General features: G+C 47.8%; 1 protein-coding gene across 4 annotated transcripts in view; it reads right to left on the bottom strand.

Annotated features, from left to right (window-relative positions):
* Positions 1-3197: 3197 nt before the first annotated feature.
* Positions 3198-16228, bottom strand: part of ADD2 (adducin 2) — a 108428-nt gene continuing 95397 nt past the window's right edge. For all 4 annotated transcript variants that reach the window (XM_087436601.1, XM_004435570.3, XM_087436602.1 and 1 more), the window contains one exon: positions 3198-9951. In XM_087436601.1, coding sequence (XP_087292727.1) covers positions 9644-9951 — 308 coding nt within the window. In that variant the 3' untranslated portion in view covers positions 3198-9643. The remainder of the gene's footprint in view (positions 9952-16228) is intronic.

Below are 16228 nucleotides of genomic sequence, written 5' to 3'. Positions count from 1 at the left end.
TAAATCATCAAAAATTAGTCCCTCAAAATTCTAATTTTTTTCTATATTGATTATTTCTTCATTTTACAGATGAGAAAACTGTAGCTTAAAGATGTTAAGTGACTTACCCAAAGGCACAGAGCTCATGAGCCCAGGGCCAGGATTCAGTCCCCGCGGTGTGGCTCCAGAGCTCCAGAACCCTGCGCACTATCCTGCATGGCCTCTTGGCCAGGAGAAAAGATTCCTAAGACCTGGGGCCATCAGGCAGGCTGCCCAAAAGAATAGGACTCCGGAAGCTGTACTGGATATTAGATAAGTTTTAAGGGCTGCTCAGAAATCAGATAAGTTGTTGGGTCTCGGATGGATAAGGAAGCTCACTGCTGGTGACAAAAAGAGATCAAGGGCTGTGACAGCACTGCTAGGGGCTCCCTGCCAAAAAATGGCCGGAGCACTGCTTGGGACTGTTACTGCAAAGTGGAAGCAGATATGGGAAATGTCGCCTCCTAGTGGACATGTTTAGTAATGGCAGTAGGACACCTAGCAGCCTTAGTAGGTACCGGGACGGTGGCAAACGAGGAAGGTTTACTGCGTCTTGGTGGTTGATTGTTTTCAAGGGTCTTAAAAATCATTGTTTCATATATTTTATCCATTTTTTTGGTTATTTTAGGCAAGATGGTAAATATGGTCTCTGTTATTCCATCTTGGCTACATTCCTATTGATTCATTTTTCATTATCTTTCTCTTTAATGATTCGGAAACTATATTGCCTTTTAATGAAGATTATCTGTAAATTCTTGTAAATCATCTCTAAGTTCGCAATTTTATATGTAATTGAACCAGTATTCCTCTAACAATTTAAAAAATAAAAAAATCTATTGGATCCATCTCATCAATAATGACAAATTTAGTATATTTTACTTCTCTGCTGCTCCATTGTGTATGTGTATGTATATTCCAATAACTACTTTTTTAACAATTGCTTAAAGTTTATTAATAATGAAAATTTAGACTTAGCCATAAATTTACGTGATTTGATTGCTCATTAGCATTTTTTAATCCTATGTCTTTCCCATTCTTGAGTTATTTACTTATATTGATTTCCCAGTCAACTGGAGACATGATTGGCTAATTTTTTTCGAGTGGTGGACTTGGGATCTTTACATGTCTAAACTATCTTTATGTTCTCCTCATTCATGATCAACAATATTCAACCTGCTGTGGACTGCCTATGCCTCATTTTAAAATATGGCATTGGTTTCCATCACTAAAAAATGTTGTCTTGATTTAAGGTGCTCTGTTTTCATGACTGGCTGGTCTTCTCTGATAAATGGAATATTAATATAGATTTTCTTAACCTTCCTCCCGCTTCTTGCAGTAACTCAGCTTCATTGAGGAGCATGTCTTCTAATTTCTCAGATTGGTCCCCTGTTTTTGAACTACTAAATCGTGACCACGTTATTTTTCTTCATGCTTATTCTTGACACAGTAAGATCTCCATCCAGATTAAAGATGGTTCCCATCAGAGATGTGTGGCTCCCTGTTCAAAGGCCCAAGGAAGAGAAAAGGAAAGGTTTCTATTTCTTATGGTTACATTTTGCCAGATTAGAGATCTAGTTATCTGTGTGGCAGCAGTGGAATCTGCAGTAACTTGGCTACACGAGTCCTTTTTCATATTTATTAGGGTAGCCGGCATTAGCTGGGGTCACGGAACCCTTCTCTGACCCTTCTCAGGATCCTGGTCCTGAGGCCTCCCCCCACCCCGCTCATTACCTAGACCTTGCAAACAGGCTTCTGGTAGTGTGAACCCTGGCACCTTGCTCACTGCCCTTGAGGTCAGGATTAGCCTCCGACACATTTTCCTTGTGTCCCCAGCCCTCCCTCACTGCTATCAGCTAGCTGCCAGTGGGAGCGGGCTTCCACCATGAGGTCCTTGCCCCTCCCTCTCCAGGCAGATTCTCCTTTCACATGCAGTGAATTGCAGGTTGGTTGGCGCTAGACTCTTCTCTCCTGCACTATATACTCTGAAGTAATTCCTGAGTGTTCTGGCAGGTAGAGGGCACTCTGCTCCCATATGCCCTTCTTCTCTGCAGTGGAAATTTAGGAGAATGACGAGGAAGAGTTCGGCTCGTGGGTTTGCATCACTGCCTTCAACTGCAGCAAGCTTTGTCAAGTGGTGTCTGCACACTGACTACGGTCCTTGGCCTGATCAGGGCACATGGCTTTGCGATTACAGAGCTGAGAAGTCATGTTGCTTACAGGCGGTTTCCTTAGTGACTTCAGGAGAGGAGGAACTGATGGCTTTGGGCCAGGGGAGGGCCTGGGCTCCTTGTGGGTAGGGCCACAGGAACCCGTGGGAGCTTCAGGGTACCTGGATGTAGGAGGCAGCACTGGGGGAGCAGTTCCCCCAGGAAGCGGTGGGTCTGGGAGTGGCGATGGAGATGCTCTGTGGAGCGTTGCTCAGGATACTTGGGCAGTGTGAAGTGGTGGCAAGAGCAAGGACTTGGTTACCTAGAAGACCTGGATGGGAATTTGGACTTCACCACATGTTAACCTGTGGCCCACGAACATCTCCTTATTTCAGAGCCTGTTTTCTCATCTGTAAAGTGGGTAGTAATAACAGGACCGCCCTGTGGGTTTTATGGGGATTAAGCCAGGGGTGATGTATAAGGCACTTAAATGCCTGACCTATGTGTGTGGATGCTCAACAAATCCTGGGCTCCTCATCTGAGTAAAGAAGAGCTGTGAGGGGGCAAAATGGGCTCTTTCCTCTTCTTTCTCTCCCCTAGTGTCTCCAGTCTCCTTTCACGCTTTGGGGTGACATCTTAGCTCTCCCCAGCTCTCTGATTCTGGCCTGACACCCCTTTCAATTCCAGCCGGAAAATCTGCCCCTGCTGCTTCCCTGCAGGGACCATCCACACGTTTGTTTTTGCAGCTCCCTCCAATCCCAACCCATTAAATCAATCTTCCTCCACAGAGCTGTTTGCAAATCCACATGGTTTTTTTTCCCTTCTCAGAGGACTATAGCATTTTATTACCTCCCTCCCCAGTCAGAACTCAATTATTCATATGTTCAGCTTTTCATGTATGAGAAATGGTTTCAAAGATTAAAGTTTCTTGTGTGGTCAGATGTTTCCAGACATGGACTCCCTTTCTGGTGTCTGCTCCCCTGGGAGTTGGGAGACCTGGGTGGCCAACAGAGATGGGTCACACACAGCAAGGCTAAGCACGGTAGATTTACTAGGGTAATATCCGCAGGTGAGATCACAACACATACATAGAAATCCATGGGCAGAGGGACTGCCCGGCACCACGAACACCAAAGCAGCGGGAGGGCCCAGGAAGTGGCTTTGGAAAGTTCTCTTGAAAATCAAAGGGCAGCTTTGGTGCTCAGAGATTCAAACAGAAAACTATACAAAACCAACTCATAAATATATATATTATATATGTGTGTATATATATATATATATATATAAAATTGCAAAATAAAAGCCCAAGAAACTATCAATCTGCATGTCAGTGGCTCAAAAAGTGTTAGCGTAGAGAAAGGCAAAACCATGTGTGGAGTGATGCGTGGTCCAGGGGGCTGGCATTTCAGTAGCAGAGTATTTACATGGAACCCCTATTTGAAACTTCACAATACTAGGAAAAGCTAAACACAGACAGTATATGTACAAAGGAAGACGATTGTCAGACAGAGACATTTCACCGAGACCATCCACAGCTTTAGAGAACACTGCGCTTTCTATCTAGGTCCCCGCACCCCTGCCCGGCGAGCCCAGGCTCTGGATATTTCTCTCCCCACCTCGCCCCTTCCTGGGAGAGGATGAACACTGGACTCAGCAGTTGTAGCGTCGACTGCAGGAATTTGAAGGTGGGGTATACCACGAGAGCAACAATCACTCACAAAGCAGGCCCAGCACGCATGAGGTGGAGTTGAAATGGGGGTCTGGGGACCCCCCAAATATATCCCCATTGTATAAGGGCTTTGATGTATTTAAATGTGGCCCCTCTGTCCTTGGTCCAACTGTTGTCCTCCTCCTGATTCACTTTAAAAGAGAGCTGGCCTTTGAGTTTCTAAAAGTTATACAAGATGATTTGCTGGAGGGGAGAAGAGTTGAGGGGTTTTCTACAATTGTTCTCCGACCACTGCCTAAACCCTCATGCTTTCTTTACACTACTTAGAGATGAGGGGTTTGCCACATCACAGCTGGCCTCGTCCTGCTGCTTGAGAAACAGTGGGCAAGACTAGGAGCCGAGGACCCAACTACACGGGGAAGCTATGGGTGCTGTCACCCCCGAGGCTCTGACTCCAGCTACACCTGAGCCCCTCCCCTGTGCCAGTCATAGAACCATTTCTCCTCCATCTTCAGGCCCCAATTTCTCCCCAAAAGCAATGACTCAACTTTTGGGGACATCCTGAAGGCAAATGGCACCAAACATCAATTTGGCAAAACCTAATACCACCTAAGTACGAACCAATGCAAACGAACCATTACTTCTGTATTTTTAAGAAAACTCTCACCTGGAGATTCTTTCTAATTGTTCCTAAAAAGAGAAAGCTGCCTATAAACATGATGAAAGGAGGTTTCTCCACTAAAGAAGGACACCCCACCTGAAATCCCCATGTTGATTCCTGGGTGAGTGTGGCTTCTCACTGCCAGGGGCTCCAGAGGGTTAGGTGTGCCTTGGTGACAGGGCTCTACATGCGCTCTCTTATTTCTGGCAAAAAGTATTTCTGCCCCATCCAAGAGGAGAGGTTGGTGAGACAGCACATTTGGAAAATAACCAGTCTCCTGTGTATGCTTTTTCACATTGCGGCACAAGTGGAACTATGCACAGAGAAATAATCAACGAGCCTGTTTCATCAGTCAGTTCAGGCCTCTGACTTCTCCTATGAAATTATCCCTTTCAGAATGGACCTGGGACAGTGGCCATACGATGTCCCATCAGGTTTTGAATTCTGGGATGCCCTGTGCTTTCTGTGGGGGTGGAGAGCATATATTTATCCCCTCCCTCGTTTCTTCTCAGACTCTGAATTTTATTGTCTTAGAGAGTTTTCTTGGGTTTAGGCAGTGAGAAGATATAACAAGACCTGTTTCCTCTGTGCTCAGTCAACTGCAGCTGTGCCCACCGACTCAAGGGTTTCTGCTGACCCACGTGAGTAAAATGAGTAAGTGCTATATGTTTTCTCATTTGTTCAATAGTCAAAACCCAAATCCTCTTGGCCTGGAACTACAACATAAACTTCACGCTTGTGCAAAAGATGGCATACAGGCCGATGGTAGGCTGTGCATCTATCTAGCCCTATGCATACCTGTGTGGAAAAATTCAAACTTCTTTTTAACCTTATAGACTTTCAGAAGTGAATCGTGCTCTTGGGTGAATGGTTCTTTCAAATCCACGACAACCAGTGAAGTGGCTTTATAGTATGTCTTCCCTCTGTCTTGCCACATTCATGAGTGAGTGACACAGTGTGTCAATCCTTTGAACAGGATTCAAAGCTCAGAGCACATAAATCATGCTTTCCAGTGCACCAGGCTCCTCATCCAAATCCAACCCCAAGTCCTTTAAAAAGAACTTATCTGTCTGCCGAGGGAGAAGCCCATTTTAGCTACAGGAGTGTTGAGGGAGATTATTATTATCAGATCAATGTATAACCTGGCTATTGTAGGACAGTTACCTGGGTCACCTGCAGGCTAGGAGGCTCTTATGGAGCCCAGATCTGGACTAGGGGGTTGTCTCTTGCCAGCGCTTTTTGCAAAGTTTCCGGAAAGGTCATGTGTTGTGGATGGTGCTCCCATAGCAATGCTGGTGCCAGCCACCAGTGCATGGAGAGACTTCCCATGGGAACAGCCTCAAAACCTCCCCACTTCCCAGCTCAGCTGGCCACAGCACAGCAGATTGGTTCAAATTTTCTCGTCCTTTCTCTGCGGCATATCCAAGCACAGTGGCTTTACTAGACATGAACCTATTGTCTACAAATTCTGAGCTCTCCACATACACATTTTCTCCAGACAGATACTCATCTAAGTTTTCAGCCAGCTTTTATCTAGAGCCAGAGAAAAATGCCCCTCCTCTCATCCTAAAAGCCTATGGTTTTCTTTGGACGGCTAGTCTGCTTCAACAACCTTCTGTGCACGGCCTCAAGACTGGAGCTACGTGTGTCATGTCCTGCATGGACAAGGGAAGAAGAAATTGGCAGAATGACTCAACAGTCCTCCCAGCAATTCTACACCAAGACTAAATAGAACTGGGAACTGCGCTAAGCATTAACTCTTTGAATATTTCCCTGTCCTTGTTGCAACTCTCTAAGATGCCTTATCCAAAGAATTTGATAGAGCTGAATTCTGTGCTGGAAGCTCACTATTTGCTACAAAGGAAAAAGTAGTGTAAGACAGGCCACCAAGCACGTTTTAGTAGTGACGTTTCAGAAACATAGAGATTTCCCATGTCTTCTGCCTACTCCTCTGCAGACCATTCTCCACTCTGCCAACGAAGAGGGTTTTTCTTTTCTTTGTGAGGAAGATTAGCCCTGAGCCAACAACCCTTTCCAACCCTCCTCTTTTTGCTGAGGAAGATTGGCCCTGGGCTAACATCCGTGCCCATCTTCCTCTACTTTATATGGGACGCCGCCACAGCATGGCTTGACAAGCGGTGCTTCGGTCTGCACCCAGGATCCGAACCTGTGAACCCCGGGCCTCGGAAGTGGAGCGCGCAAACTTAACCACTACGCCGGGACGGCCCTCCAGAGATTTTTCTAAAATGCGAGGCTGATCCAGACTCTACCCTGATCATAAGCCCTCAGCGGCTCCAAATCCCGAACATGATCAAGTCTAGCTCCTCCACACCTTTTACAAGTTTCTTTACGACCCAGGCCTGCCCACTGGTGAAGTGAACCCCCGCTGCCTTACTGATGCTCTGGCAGAACTGAATTACTCAGTGGACGTGTCATGGAGTTTCATGCCTCCATGTTTTTGCCCATGCTCTTCCCTCGTCCCTGTTGTCCTCCTGTTAAATTCCTCATTGTTTTAAAAACCTAACTCGACCATCACTCCTTTCAGGAAGGTTTCTCTGGCTTGGAAGATAGTAAATCGTTGCTGCCTTATGCCACCTCTACACACTTGCTTGTTTTGTAACTCGTCTACATGCCTGCTATATTAGAACTTCCTGCAGGCAGGGACTATGGCCTGGCCCATGACCCAAGCTCATGTATGTTTTTTGCATGCACAAGGAATGAACAAATGGGTAAACAGGAGGCAGACTCGTGGCATAAATTCCAAGGATGATGCTCTAGCAGGGCTCACGCATTTTCACCTAAACAAGACCTTACTGTTGCAAAGGAAATAAAGAGAATTTGTTGAATGCAAAGAGTCAATCAACAACATCTCTGAATTCAACCACTCAAACACAAAAAGCTGCATCAGTGGTTGTCTCCACTCCACCCTTCTCTTAACTCTGCTTGCCACTGATGATTCTAGTCACAAAAATTTTTTTTTAATGTCAGCGTGATGTCTGATGCTTAGTAAGTGCTTTACAAATATTGTGAAGGGATGAATGAATGAATGTGAAATCTATTTTTTAAAAGAAGGCATCAAAGGATTGGCTTTTAAAGGCATTTCCCATATCACAGACTTTTCTGAGGCATCAGTGCCCCTCACCATTGAGTTGTCCATCACAAGACTGGACACAATCAGAAAGCAGAACAGACAGAGGGGCCTGGGGTAGCAGTTAGGCATCTGCACTAGAGACCTACTGTAGGGGGTTTTCCCTAGTCATATGTCAGTTTCCTCCCTTCTCAAGAAATAGCCCAACTATGGATGGTATTTCCTGCCCCAACCCAAAGGCTCTTGCCTCTCCTTTGTCAGAGGTCCACACGGGCCTCACCACAATCCGTGTTAACTAGGAACTTAATGCGCACTGAGGAAGGAGAACCCAGGTAGTTTCCTACCTTCATTTCAAGTGCTAACATTATGCAGTGGAGACCAGTCACAGAAATGGGTCCTGAACTAAAACCACCACCCTTGGGGATTAAAGTTTTCTGATCATCATAGCTGTTAAGAGCAAAGGCTCTGGACTCAGACTGATCTGGGTTCAAATACAGGCTCTGGATCTTTCTAGCCAAGTCACCTGGAACAAGTCAAGCATCCTTTGGGGGCTCAGTTTCCCTACCCAAAAAATGGGAATGATCTTACCCACATCACAGGATTGTTGTGAGGGTTAAAGGATATAATGCGTGTAAAGCCTTCACAGTGTCTATACATATGTATATATAGTAAGTGCTCAAAAATGGAAAACTATGATTAAGATCTTTCAAAAATACTTTTACAATAATTAGGATAAGAAGGGAAAATATTCTTTGAAGACACTGTGCTTTAAAGAGGATGGATTGTCTATTTTTTAGGAGCCAACCATGCTCACTAATCAATGCCCCATGGAAGAATCTGAAAAGATAGTGTTGGCATTTAATACAATAGCTGTGGCTATTATCAGGACCCAGGATAGACAGAGAGCGACAGGGCCAGGGACACCCAAGCATTTCTCTGATAGCGGGTCCTAGGGATTAATCCTGAAGGGCTCATCTCGTTCTCCTCTGCTGGACCCACACTGACTGAGTTGGAACCCAAAGGAGCCAAGGTCAAAGTGCCAAGGGTAAGATGCCAGTTCCAGTCTGTGAGCCAGTGCTTCCAGGTTTGAGGGAGGTCAGGGGACACCTGACCGCCACACAGGAGTGAGACAGGGAGAGCCACACTGCTCCGGGTACCATGCAAAGCTAGAAAGGCAGAGCACATCTGTGCTGTTCTGATCCTCCTCGTACAACCCAACGCTAATAGAGGATCTAAATTTCCCCAAATTTCTGCCCTGAGCACGAGACATTTTTCTAAGCTAAATTTGGTTTTAGTTTTGAAGCGTCTGAGATGCACAATTTCAATGGGTCAAGTTCCTGGCTTCTTCTATTGATTAAACTATCCCCAGTCCGATGGCTGACTTGGCTTGCCCTTCTGTCTGCCAACTCGCACCATCTTCCATCCGTGAGTCAGGAGGTTCCAGGAAGAAAGCTTGGGGTTAGTGGTCGGGAAAGCACAAGCTAAGCCATCAGCCCTTGGGAACAAAGATTAACTTCTGCTGGAGGGGACAGGTCAGTTTCTCTGATTACTGTGAGCAGCAGGGCAGGGACCCTATGCAAAAAAGAGAGATTTCTAAACGGAGTGATAGCTCCATCAGCAGGAGACTGGGTTCCCTCGAGGAAAAGGACCTTGCTCAGGGGAAGCCTCGACCTGTCTGACTTAGACTGAGCCTGTGAGAGCCTGCGGCCCACTCTGGCCTCCTTGCTCTGGGCTCAGATCAGTGGGCAGCATCCTCACAAAGGCGGCCCACAGCTAGGCAGTGTTATGTAGTGGAAAGAGCACTGGACTGGGAGCCAGGAGACCTGAATCCTAGTGCAGGCTCTGCCACTAACGAGCTGTGTGACCTTGGGAAAGTCACCTGTTTTCTTTGGGGCAACTGTAAAATGAGGAGTTGGTCAGGTGATCTCTAACTTCCCCCTCAGAGTGTGATCCAGGGTCCTGTTCTATCCCTCCTTGGCCCTGTGCTTCCAGGGACAGAGACGGGGCAAGGGAAGGGGAGGAGAGAGAGGATGCAGATGGGAGCCCGAGGGTGCTACGAATCAGGACTCCACTTTCTCCTTCTTTTTGCTCTTTTTCAGGAAGGATGGGGTTCGGAATTTCTTTTTCTTCTTTGAGGGAGACTTGGAAGGTGAGCCCTCTGGGGACATGGGGCCACTGGTGACCGATTCGGTTTTGTCCTTAGAGGTATCGACATCTGTGTCGGCACTGGTGGTCATCTGGCTCAAGCCTTTGCTGAGAACTTCCTCTGCGGTCTGCTCATCCTCTCTCCCGTTGACCACCACCACTCCTGGCTGAGTCGTGTCAGGCTCTGTGGTGGCTTTGCTTGTTTCTGTCTTCTTAGCACCTTCTAGAAAAACATCAAAAGACATGACCCATTTGATTTCATTCAGGTGAGAGCTTTCACCTGGGGTTACCAGAACCATTTCTGGGCAATTCTATAAAGTGAGTCTAGAGCAAGAGGAGGGGCAGGCTGACACTGTAGGAGGCAGGGGTAGGCAGGGTCCTCATCCAAACCCTACACTCTCTTCTATGTGGCCTGCCCTGGGGACAAGATCTTGGCAGGGCAGTAACTCTGGGCTCTTGTCTACAAATAGAAACAGGTAATGATGTCCCAACATGGCAGGGGCCCAGCTAGGACCCAGTTCAGAGCTTTTCTAAGCACAGAACAGGGGAACCGACACAGGTGAGGACAGAGGCTGTAGGAAGGGGGAGAGCAGTGTCATGTACAACTCAGTGGAGGCATCTAAGAATTGTAACTGGTTCAGTTTTACTAATAAAACCATGGAAATTATGTGTTTTCATACCCACTTCATTTCTTACACCAATGAGGAACTTTTGGAAATATGGAGTGTCTTCCCAGGAGGCAGAGAGGGGAAGGCAGAGGGAGGATGGAATTCCGTGGGGAACATGGACCCTGTGTTTCCAAGATATAAGGATTCACCGGAAGGGGAAGACGCCTGGTCGGCCCATTCTAGCAGCCACCGGGCCCCTCAGGTCTTTATTCTGCCTTTCAGATTGCCACCATGTTCAAGGCCAGAACTGCGCGGACCCCAGAACCTAAACCCGTCTGCGACCCTTTCTCCCCCTTCCCATTCTTACTCCACCCTGTTTCCACTCCAGCTTTGAAACGCGGGGATGGGGAGGGAGGAGGGAAAATGATAAAGTAGAAAGGAATGTAAAGATCATCTAGCTCAACTCCTCCCCATTTTACAGATATGAAAACTGAGTAAACAGCAAAAGAGTGGGCAGATCTAAGTCTCCTGACATCCAGTTCAGTGTTCTTTTCACTACGTGAAACCGAGAGGAGTGTGTGTGAGTGTGAGATGCGTGAGTGTGAGATGAAGGAGCCCCGCACACTCCGCTCTGCGGGAATGTGAGTAAATGGGGAAAGTAAGACTGGTGATACAGAAGAAGTGGGTGAAGATATAAGGTTCAAGAGAAGTAGTCTTCTTGAGAGGGTGAAGACTGGGGACCTGTATGGTTACATGGAGGATGGGACAGAAGGGGTAAATTTGGGGACAGTTAGAACAGGCTAGTTTAACTATCTGGGTAAACTCTTAGAATGAGGTATTTCGTAACTTCTGAAGTTGGCTGGGCAAGTCCAAGTCCTCTCCCAGATGACTACTGAGGACTCTCTCTCTCTTAGTGCTAGAGACCTTGGCCACTGGCTCCCATTCCTACTGTCTGGCCCACGTCTTGCCATCACTCAACTACCAGGTTCTCCAGCACCCTTGACTCCTACAGCCCTCACTCCCCTCCCACCAGTGTTTCCATGGCTGTCACTGGGCAGTACTGCAGTAAACCGGTGTAGACACAACCTTCTCTCTGTCCACTCTCTTCACTTCACCTGCTGCTTGGCCTCATGACCCTCTGGTCCCTGGACCACTCCCTGTCATTGCAGCCTGTTTCCCTCTATGTGGAAGGCCCTCCTCTCTCCTGTCTGTGTCCCCCACCCTCACCCCGGACAATAAATCAGCTTGAGCGTTACCTCTCCCTTAGAGTCTTCCCTGACCCATCCCTGCTTCCAGGCAGGATTTGTCACTCCTTCCTTTCTGTCTCCACTAGATAAACTGCCATCAGAGCAACTGTAAAATGATCAGTCTTCTTTTCTATGCCCATCTCCTTCTCAAAACTGAATAAATTAGGGCAAGACTATGTCTAATTATGTAACTAGCTCATAGGAGGTACTCAAAAAATACTTGTGGAATCCCTGGATGGTCAAACGCATGAGCAAACGAATGTGTGAATGGTTTTATTCTACCCAAGCCAATACCACCCCTCATCTTCTTTCTCGTCTGTCCCAGCCTGAGCCTTTGAAGCTGAACTGGATCCAGCCATGTAAACAAATAGCAGCCCCCTGTCCTGGTCTTTATCTCCTGTACCAATTCTCCTGTCCTCACTCTCAGCCTCTGGGGCTCTCGTACCCTCCATGATTCTGCCACCTCAATCCAGACCCTCACTGCAGGCCCCTCATTTGGATGACCCATTAGGACATGTTTCTTAAGGCTGACCCTCTCAGATGATTTGGGTACTTGCCTTCTAGCTCCATGAACACAAGTGTGAATAAGAGGGGCTCCCACTTTCTGTCCAGGTGCCATCTCCTGCCCTGGTGGTGTCGGGTATCCTTGCTCCAACAGTGCCCTTCATCCATGCCTTTCACCCATACCTGCCCTGCTGTCAGCCTCACCTATAGCCTCAGCCCCTGGTGTCTTGGTTTAGGAGAGTGACACTCAAGGTTCTTCTCATCACCCAGAAGATGAGGCCACACGGAGTGCACCCACACTATGGATTGATAGAGCTCCCACACTGTGAACTGTTTGGGTGGGTAGCAGCAAGTGGAAAGTGGGGCTAGTGGAGACACAATGGGCCTTGGAGGAGCCAGGTTCCAAATCAAGGTCACCACTCCCTCAGCTATAGGGGACAGAGAACACTGGAGGGTTCCATTGCCCAAGAGAAAGGGCAATGGGGCAGGGCCCCAGAAATAAACACTTATTGGGCTCCTGGAGAGTATTAAGGACCAGTTTTGAGAGCTCCAGATCCCTCCTCTGTTATCAGCCCAGGAGAATAAAGGTCGGAACCACACAGAGCTCTCAACTGGTCTTCAGCTATTTGAAAACCAGGCTGGGAAGGGCCCCAAGAGCTAGAGGTAGACGGGGGCTCACCTTCTTAGCATCCTCTAAGAACCACTAGCTTTCTCTCCCAGGCGGGGCACCTGGAGCTCTGGCAGTAAGGGACAGATGTGGGGGTGGGTGGAGTGGGGCAGAGGCTGGAAGATGGGGGGCTCTGTCCAAGGATGGTAGCCAGGAAGCCGGGGGAGGGGGAATCGGAAGAGTGGGTGATTTGGAGCAAGAATGGACTTGGCAGCCAAGGTCCACATCCAGACTGCTGTAGGTTGGGAGACAAAGGGCTGAAAGGCTTGCAGAGGCTGGAGGAGGGAGGGAGGTGCAGAGCTTGTCTGGACACTCTGCCACTCAGACTTGACTTCTCACTATCCCTCAGCCTCCAGCTGCTTGTCTCTCTGTCCTCCAATGTCCCCCTCCAGGAATGCCCCCTCCCCCAGCTTCCTGGCCACCACCCCTGGACAGCCCACTCTACTCCTGTCTGCTAGTCTGAGTGTGTATCTCCCCAAGGCCTGGCTCAAGTCTCCCTTGACATTTGACAATGATCTTGCCTTCCTCTATTTATTTATTTTTTTATTTATTTTTTAATTTTTTTGTGAGGAAGATCAGCCCTGAGCTAACATCCATGCCAATCCTCCTCTTTTTGCTGAGGAAGATTGGCTCTGATCTAACATCTATTGATCTTGCCTTCCTCTAAACCTACTGCCAATACATTCATTTTACACTTGAATGTGTCATTTATCCTTTTTTTTTTTTAAGAGCCCACACTTGGGTGTGGTTCCCCCCTACACACCGAATCTGGCCTGGCCCTGTGGCTCACAATAACCAACAGAATGCAGAGCAAGTGCCACTGAGCCAGCCTCAGGCTGAAGGCCTAGCAGCTTCTCCTTTTATAGTTTGGGGAGCCCTGAGCTGCCATGCGTAAGGTCCGACTTTCCTGATGGAAACACACATGGAGAAGCCACATGGAGAAGCCCTACAACCACAGGGAGAAAGAGAGAGGCAGAGAGACAAAGGGAGAGAAAGACCCAGACATTCCAGTGTCCCAGCTGAGCCCAGCCTTCCAGCTGCCCCTGCCAAGGTGCCTGACATGTAAGTGCCCCATCTTGGAGTTCCAGTTTAGTCAAGCTCCAAGATGACTGCAGCCCCAGCGGACATCGGTGGAGCAGAAGAACCACCCAACTGAGTCCAGTCAACCCACACAAGAACTAATTTCCACAAAACCAGTTCTTATTATGCACCATGATTTAATCATTATCTATTGCTGTATAACAAACCACCCCAAAACTTAGTGGCTTAAAACAGCAAGCAGAGTGTTCTCTCTCACAATCTGAGAAGAACATACTACATAATAAGAACTAATTTATGTAAGCACATTAGAAGTTCTTTTTATATTCATTAGCTCATTTTATCCTGATAACAATGCTGTGAGCTAGGAATGGCAAGGATTTGTGTTATTCCCCCATTCTGCAGTGTTTTTAAGTGACTTATTTGAGATGGCTAAGTTAGTAAGTGACAGAGCTGATCTTCTGATGTTAAATGCCCAGATATTTCTTTGCAGGTATAGCCAGTGCTCCTGAGGGGTCACTGGGGGATGGAGTCAGCAGGGACACAGACAGTCAGGAGCTAGTTAAAGAGAAGGCAATGACACAAATGGCCAGATGTCAAGGAAGAGGATTTGAAAGGCTCTCCTTCAGAGAGGCTGATGGGGTAGGACTCAGGGAGACAGATGAGAAGTGACATGGAAGTGACTCACCACAAGAGGACTTGAGACCATGGTGACAAACAATGAAAAAAGCCATCTCTGATCCAAGGAGCGAGCGAAATGTGAAAGTGCAGATGCTGCTCAGAGGGTCAGCCCTGTCTGCCCTGAGGAGCTGTGCAAGCCATGAGGCAACCTGGCCAAGGCCACCCAGCTCCACTTCACACCCGTCACCCCAGGCAGCTACAACCCGCGCCTCATCACGCAGGGTCTGCTCCAAGGAGACCTAGGCTCCCCAGCTCTGGGGAAGAGTCTTCAGGGATGACCTTCACTTTTCTAAAGACTCAACCACGGTATGCCCCTCCACAGGAGCATAGATTCGGACCAGAGAGAAGCAGGAATCCTGCTGCAGTGGGAACGATGTCAGGCAGTGGGTAAGCAGTTATCCCAGCCATCACACAGCCCTCCTCCTGCCCTCTGTCCCACAAAGCAGCAAAACTTGGTCACTCCAAGGGGCTCCTAGGAGCTGAAATGGAATTGCCACCCCTTGTCCTACTCTTCTCCCACCCAGATTTCCCTCCTGCAGCTGATGCGCATGCCCTGAAGGACGCTGAAGACCACAGTCACACTAGGTGCTCTATGCATCCCTATTAGGCAGTCGGTTCCCAAGGCCATTCAGGCTCTGGCCCACAGCCCTAGAAGAGGTCACGGGCTCCTCAGAGGACCCCATGCACTAGGACAGGGATGTAGTGTGCTCCTGAGGGCCATGAGCACTCCACTACAGGCAGTGCCCCAGAGTGGCCCCACTGCCCATTCACTGTGGGGGCTTGTTGCTTCTGGGTGGTATGTCCCACGTGAGTATGGGGGTGTGTTTGTGCATGAGCCTGTCCTATGTGTGTATATCCTAGAGGGAAGCCTAGTCCATGCAGAGCACATGTGGAATTGGTCATGAATTTTATAGCCAGGAAACCTCCTGAAGGCAGGGTTGTGAGTTACAAAAGAAAAAATTGAGGAGGAATATATTTCCTTTGAAAAAGTCTTCCTCCCCCATTGCGAGTGTTGGCGTGAGTTAGTAAACAGCCTGTCTATACTTACTACAGAGACAAATATTCAGAATCGGAGGAAACTCCTTTGATGAAGGCACAAATGGGAAGAGAAAGGAAGACATTGTGGAGACAGGCTGACAACACCACGATGAGACACAACGAACATGAACAGTCGGGGGACATCCACTTGGAGCTCTGGCCTCAAGCAGATGGGTTTCCTCTGGCATCGCTGGGCCTGCCCTCAGGCAGCGATTCACCTATGGAGGGACCTCAGGGTTTGGGGGATTCTAGCAGCATCCATACGTGTGGCCATTCTACTCAGGAGGAAGAAGATTCCAACAGGCCACCACGCTGCTGCTCTCTGCATGTGGACAGCCTCCCCAGCGAGGGCTCTTGGGGACCCAGGGAAGAGGGCTCATGCCCTGGAGAGAGTCCAGGAGCTTGTTCAAGACACTTCTATGATCTAGGTGGTATGGACTATAATAGCATTACTATCTACCATATGTATATTATTAATCATAATAATAATTAGATCTTACATTTAAATCATGCTTTTACTCTTTCAAAGTATGTTTTCAAGTACAACTTCCCTTACACATATAAGAACCTTAAAAAGGGAAAATATTAGTAGCCCCATTTGACAGATAAGGAAACTAAGGCACTGAGATTATCTGATTTTCTCAAATTAGCAGTTGAGTTACTAATAGTTAGCAGTTGAGTTGGGCCTAGACCTAAGTTCTCTACACTAGCATCTTT

The sequence above is a fragment of the Ceratotherium simum genome, chromosome 11 (assembly GCF_057802395.1).
Source record: "Ceratotherium simum simum isolate JZ-2026a chromosome 11, ASM5780239v1, whole genome shotgun sequence".
In the NCBI taxonomy this organism is placed as follows: domain Eukaryota; kingdom Metazoa; phylum Chordata; class Mammalia; order Perissodactyla; family Rhinocerotidae; genus Ceratotherium; species Ceratotherium simum.
This window is presented reverse-complemented; position numbering and strand designations above follow the sequence as displayed.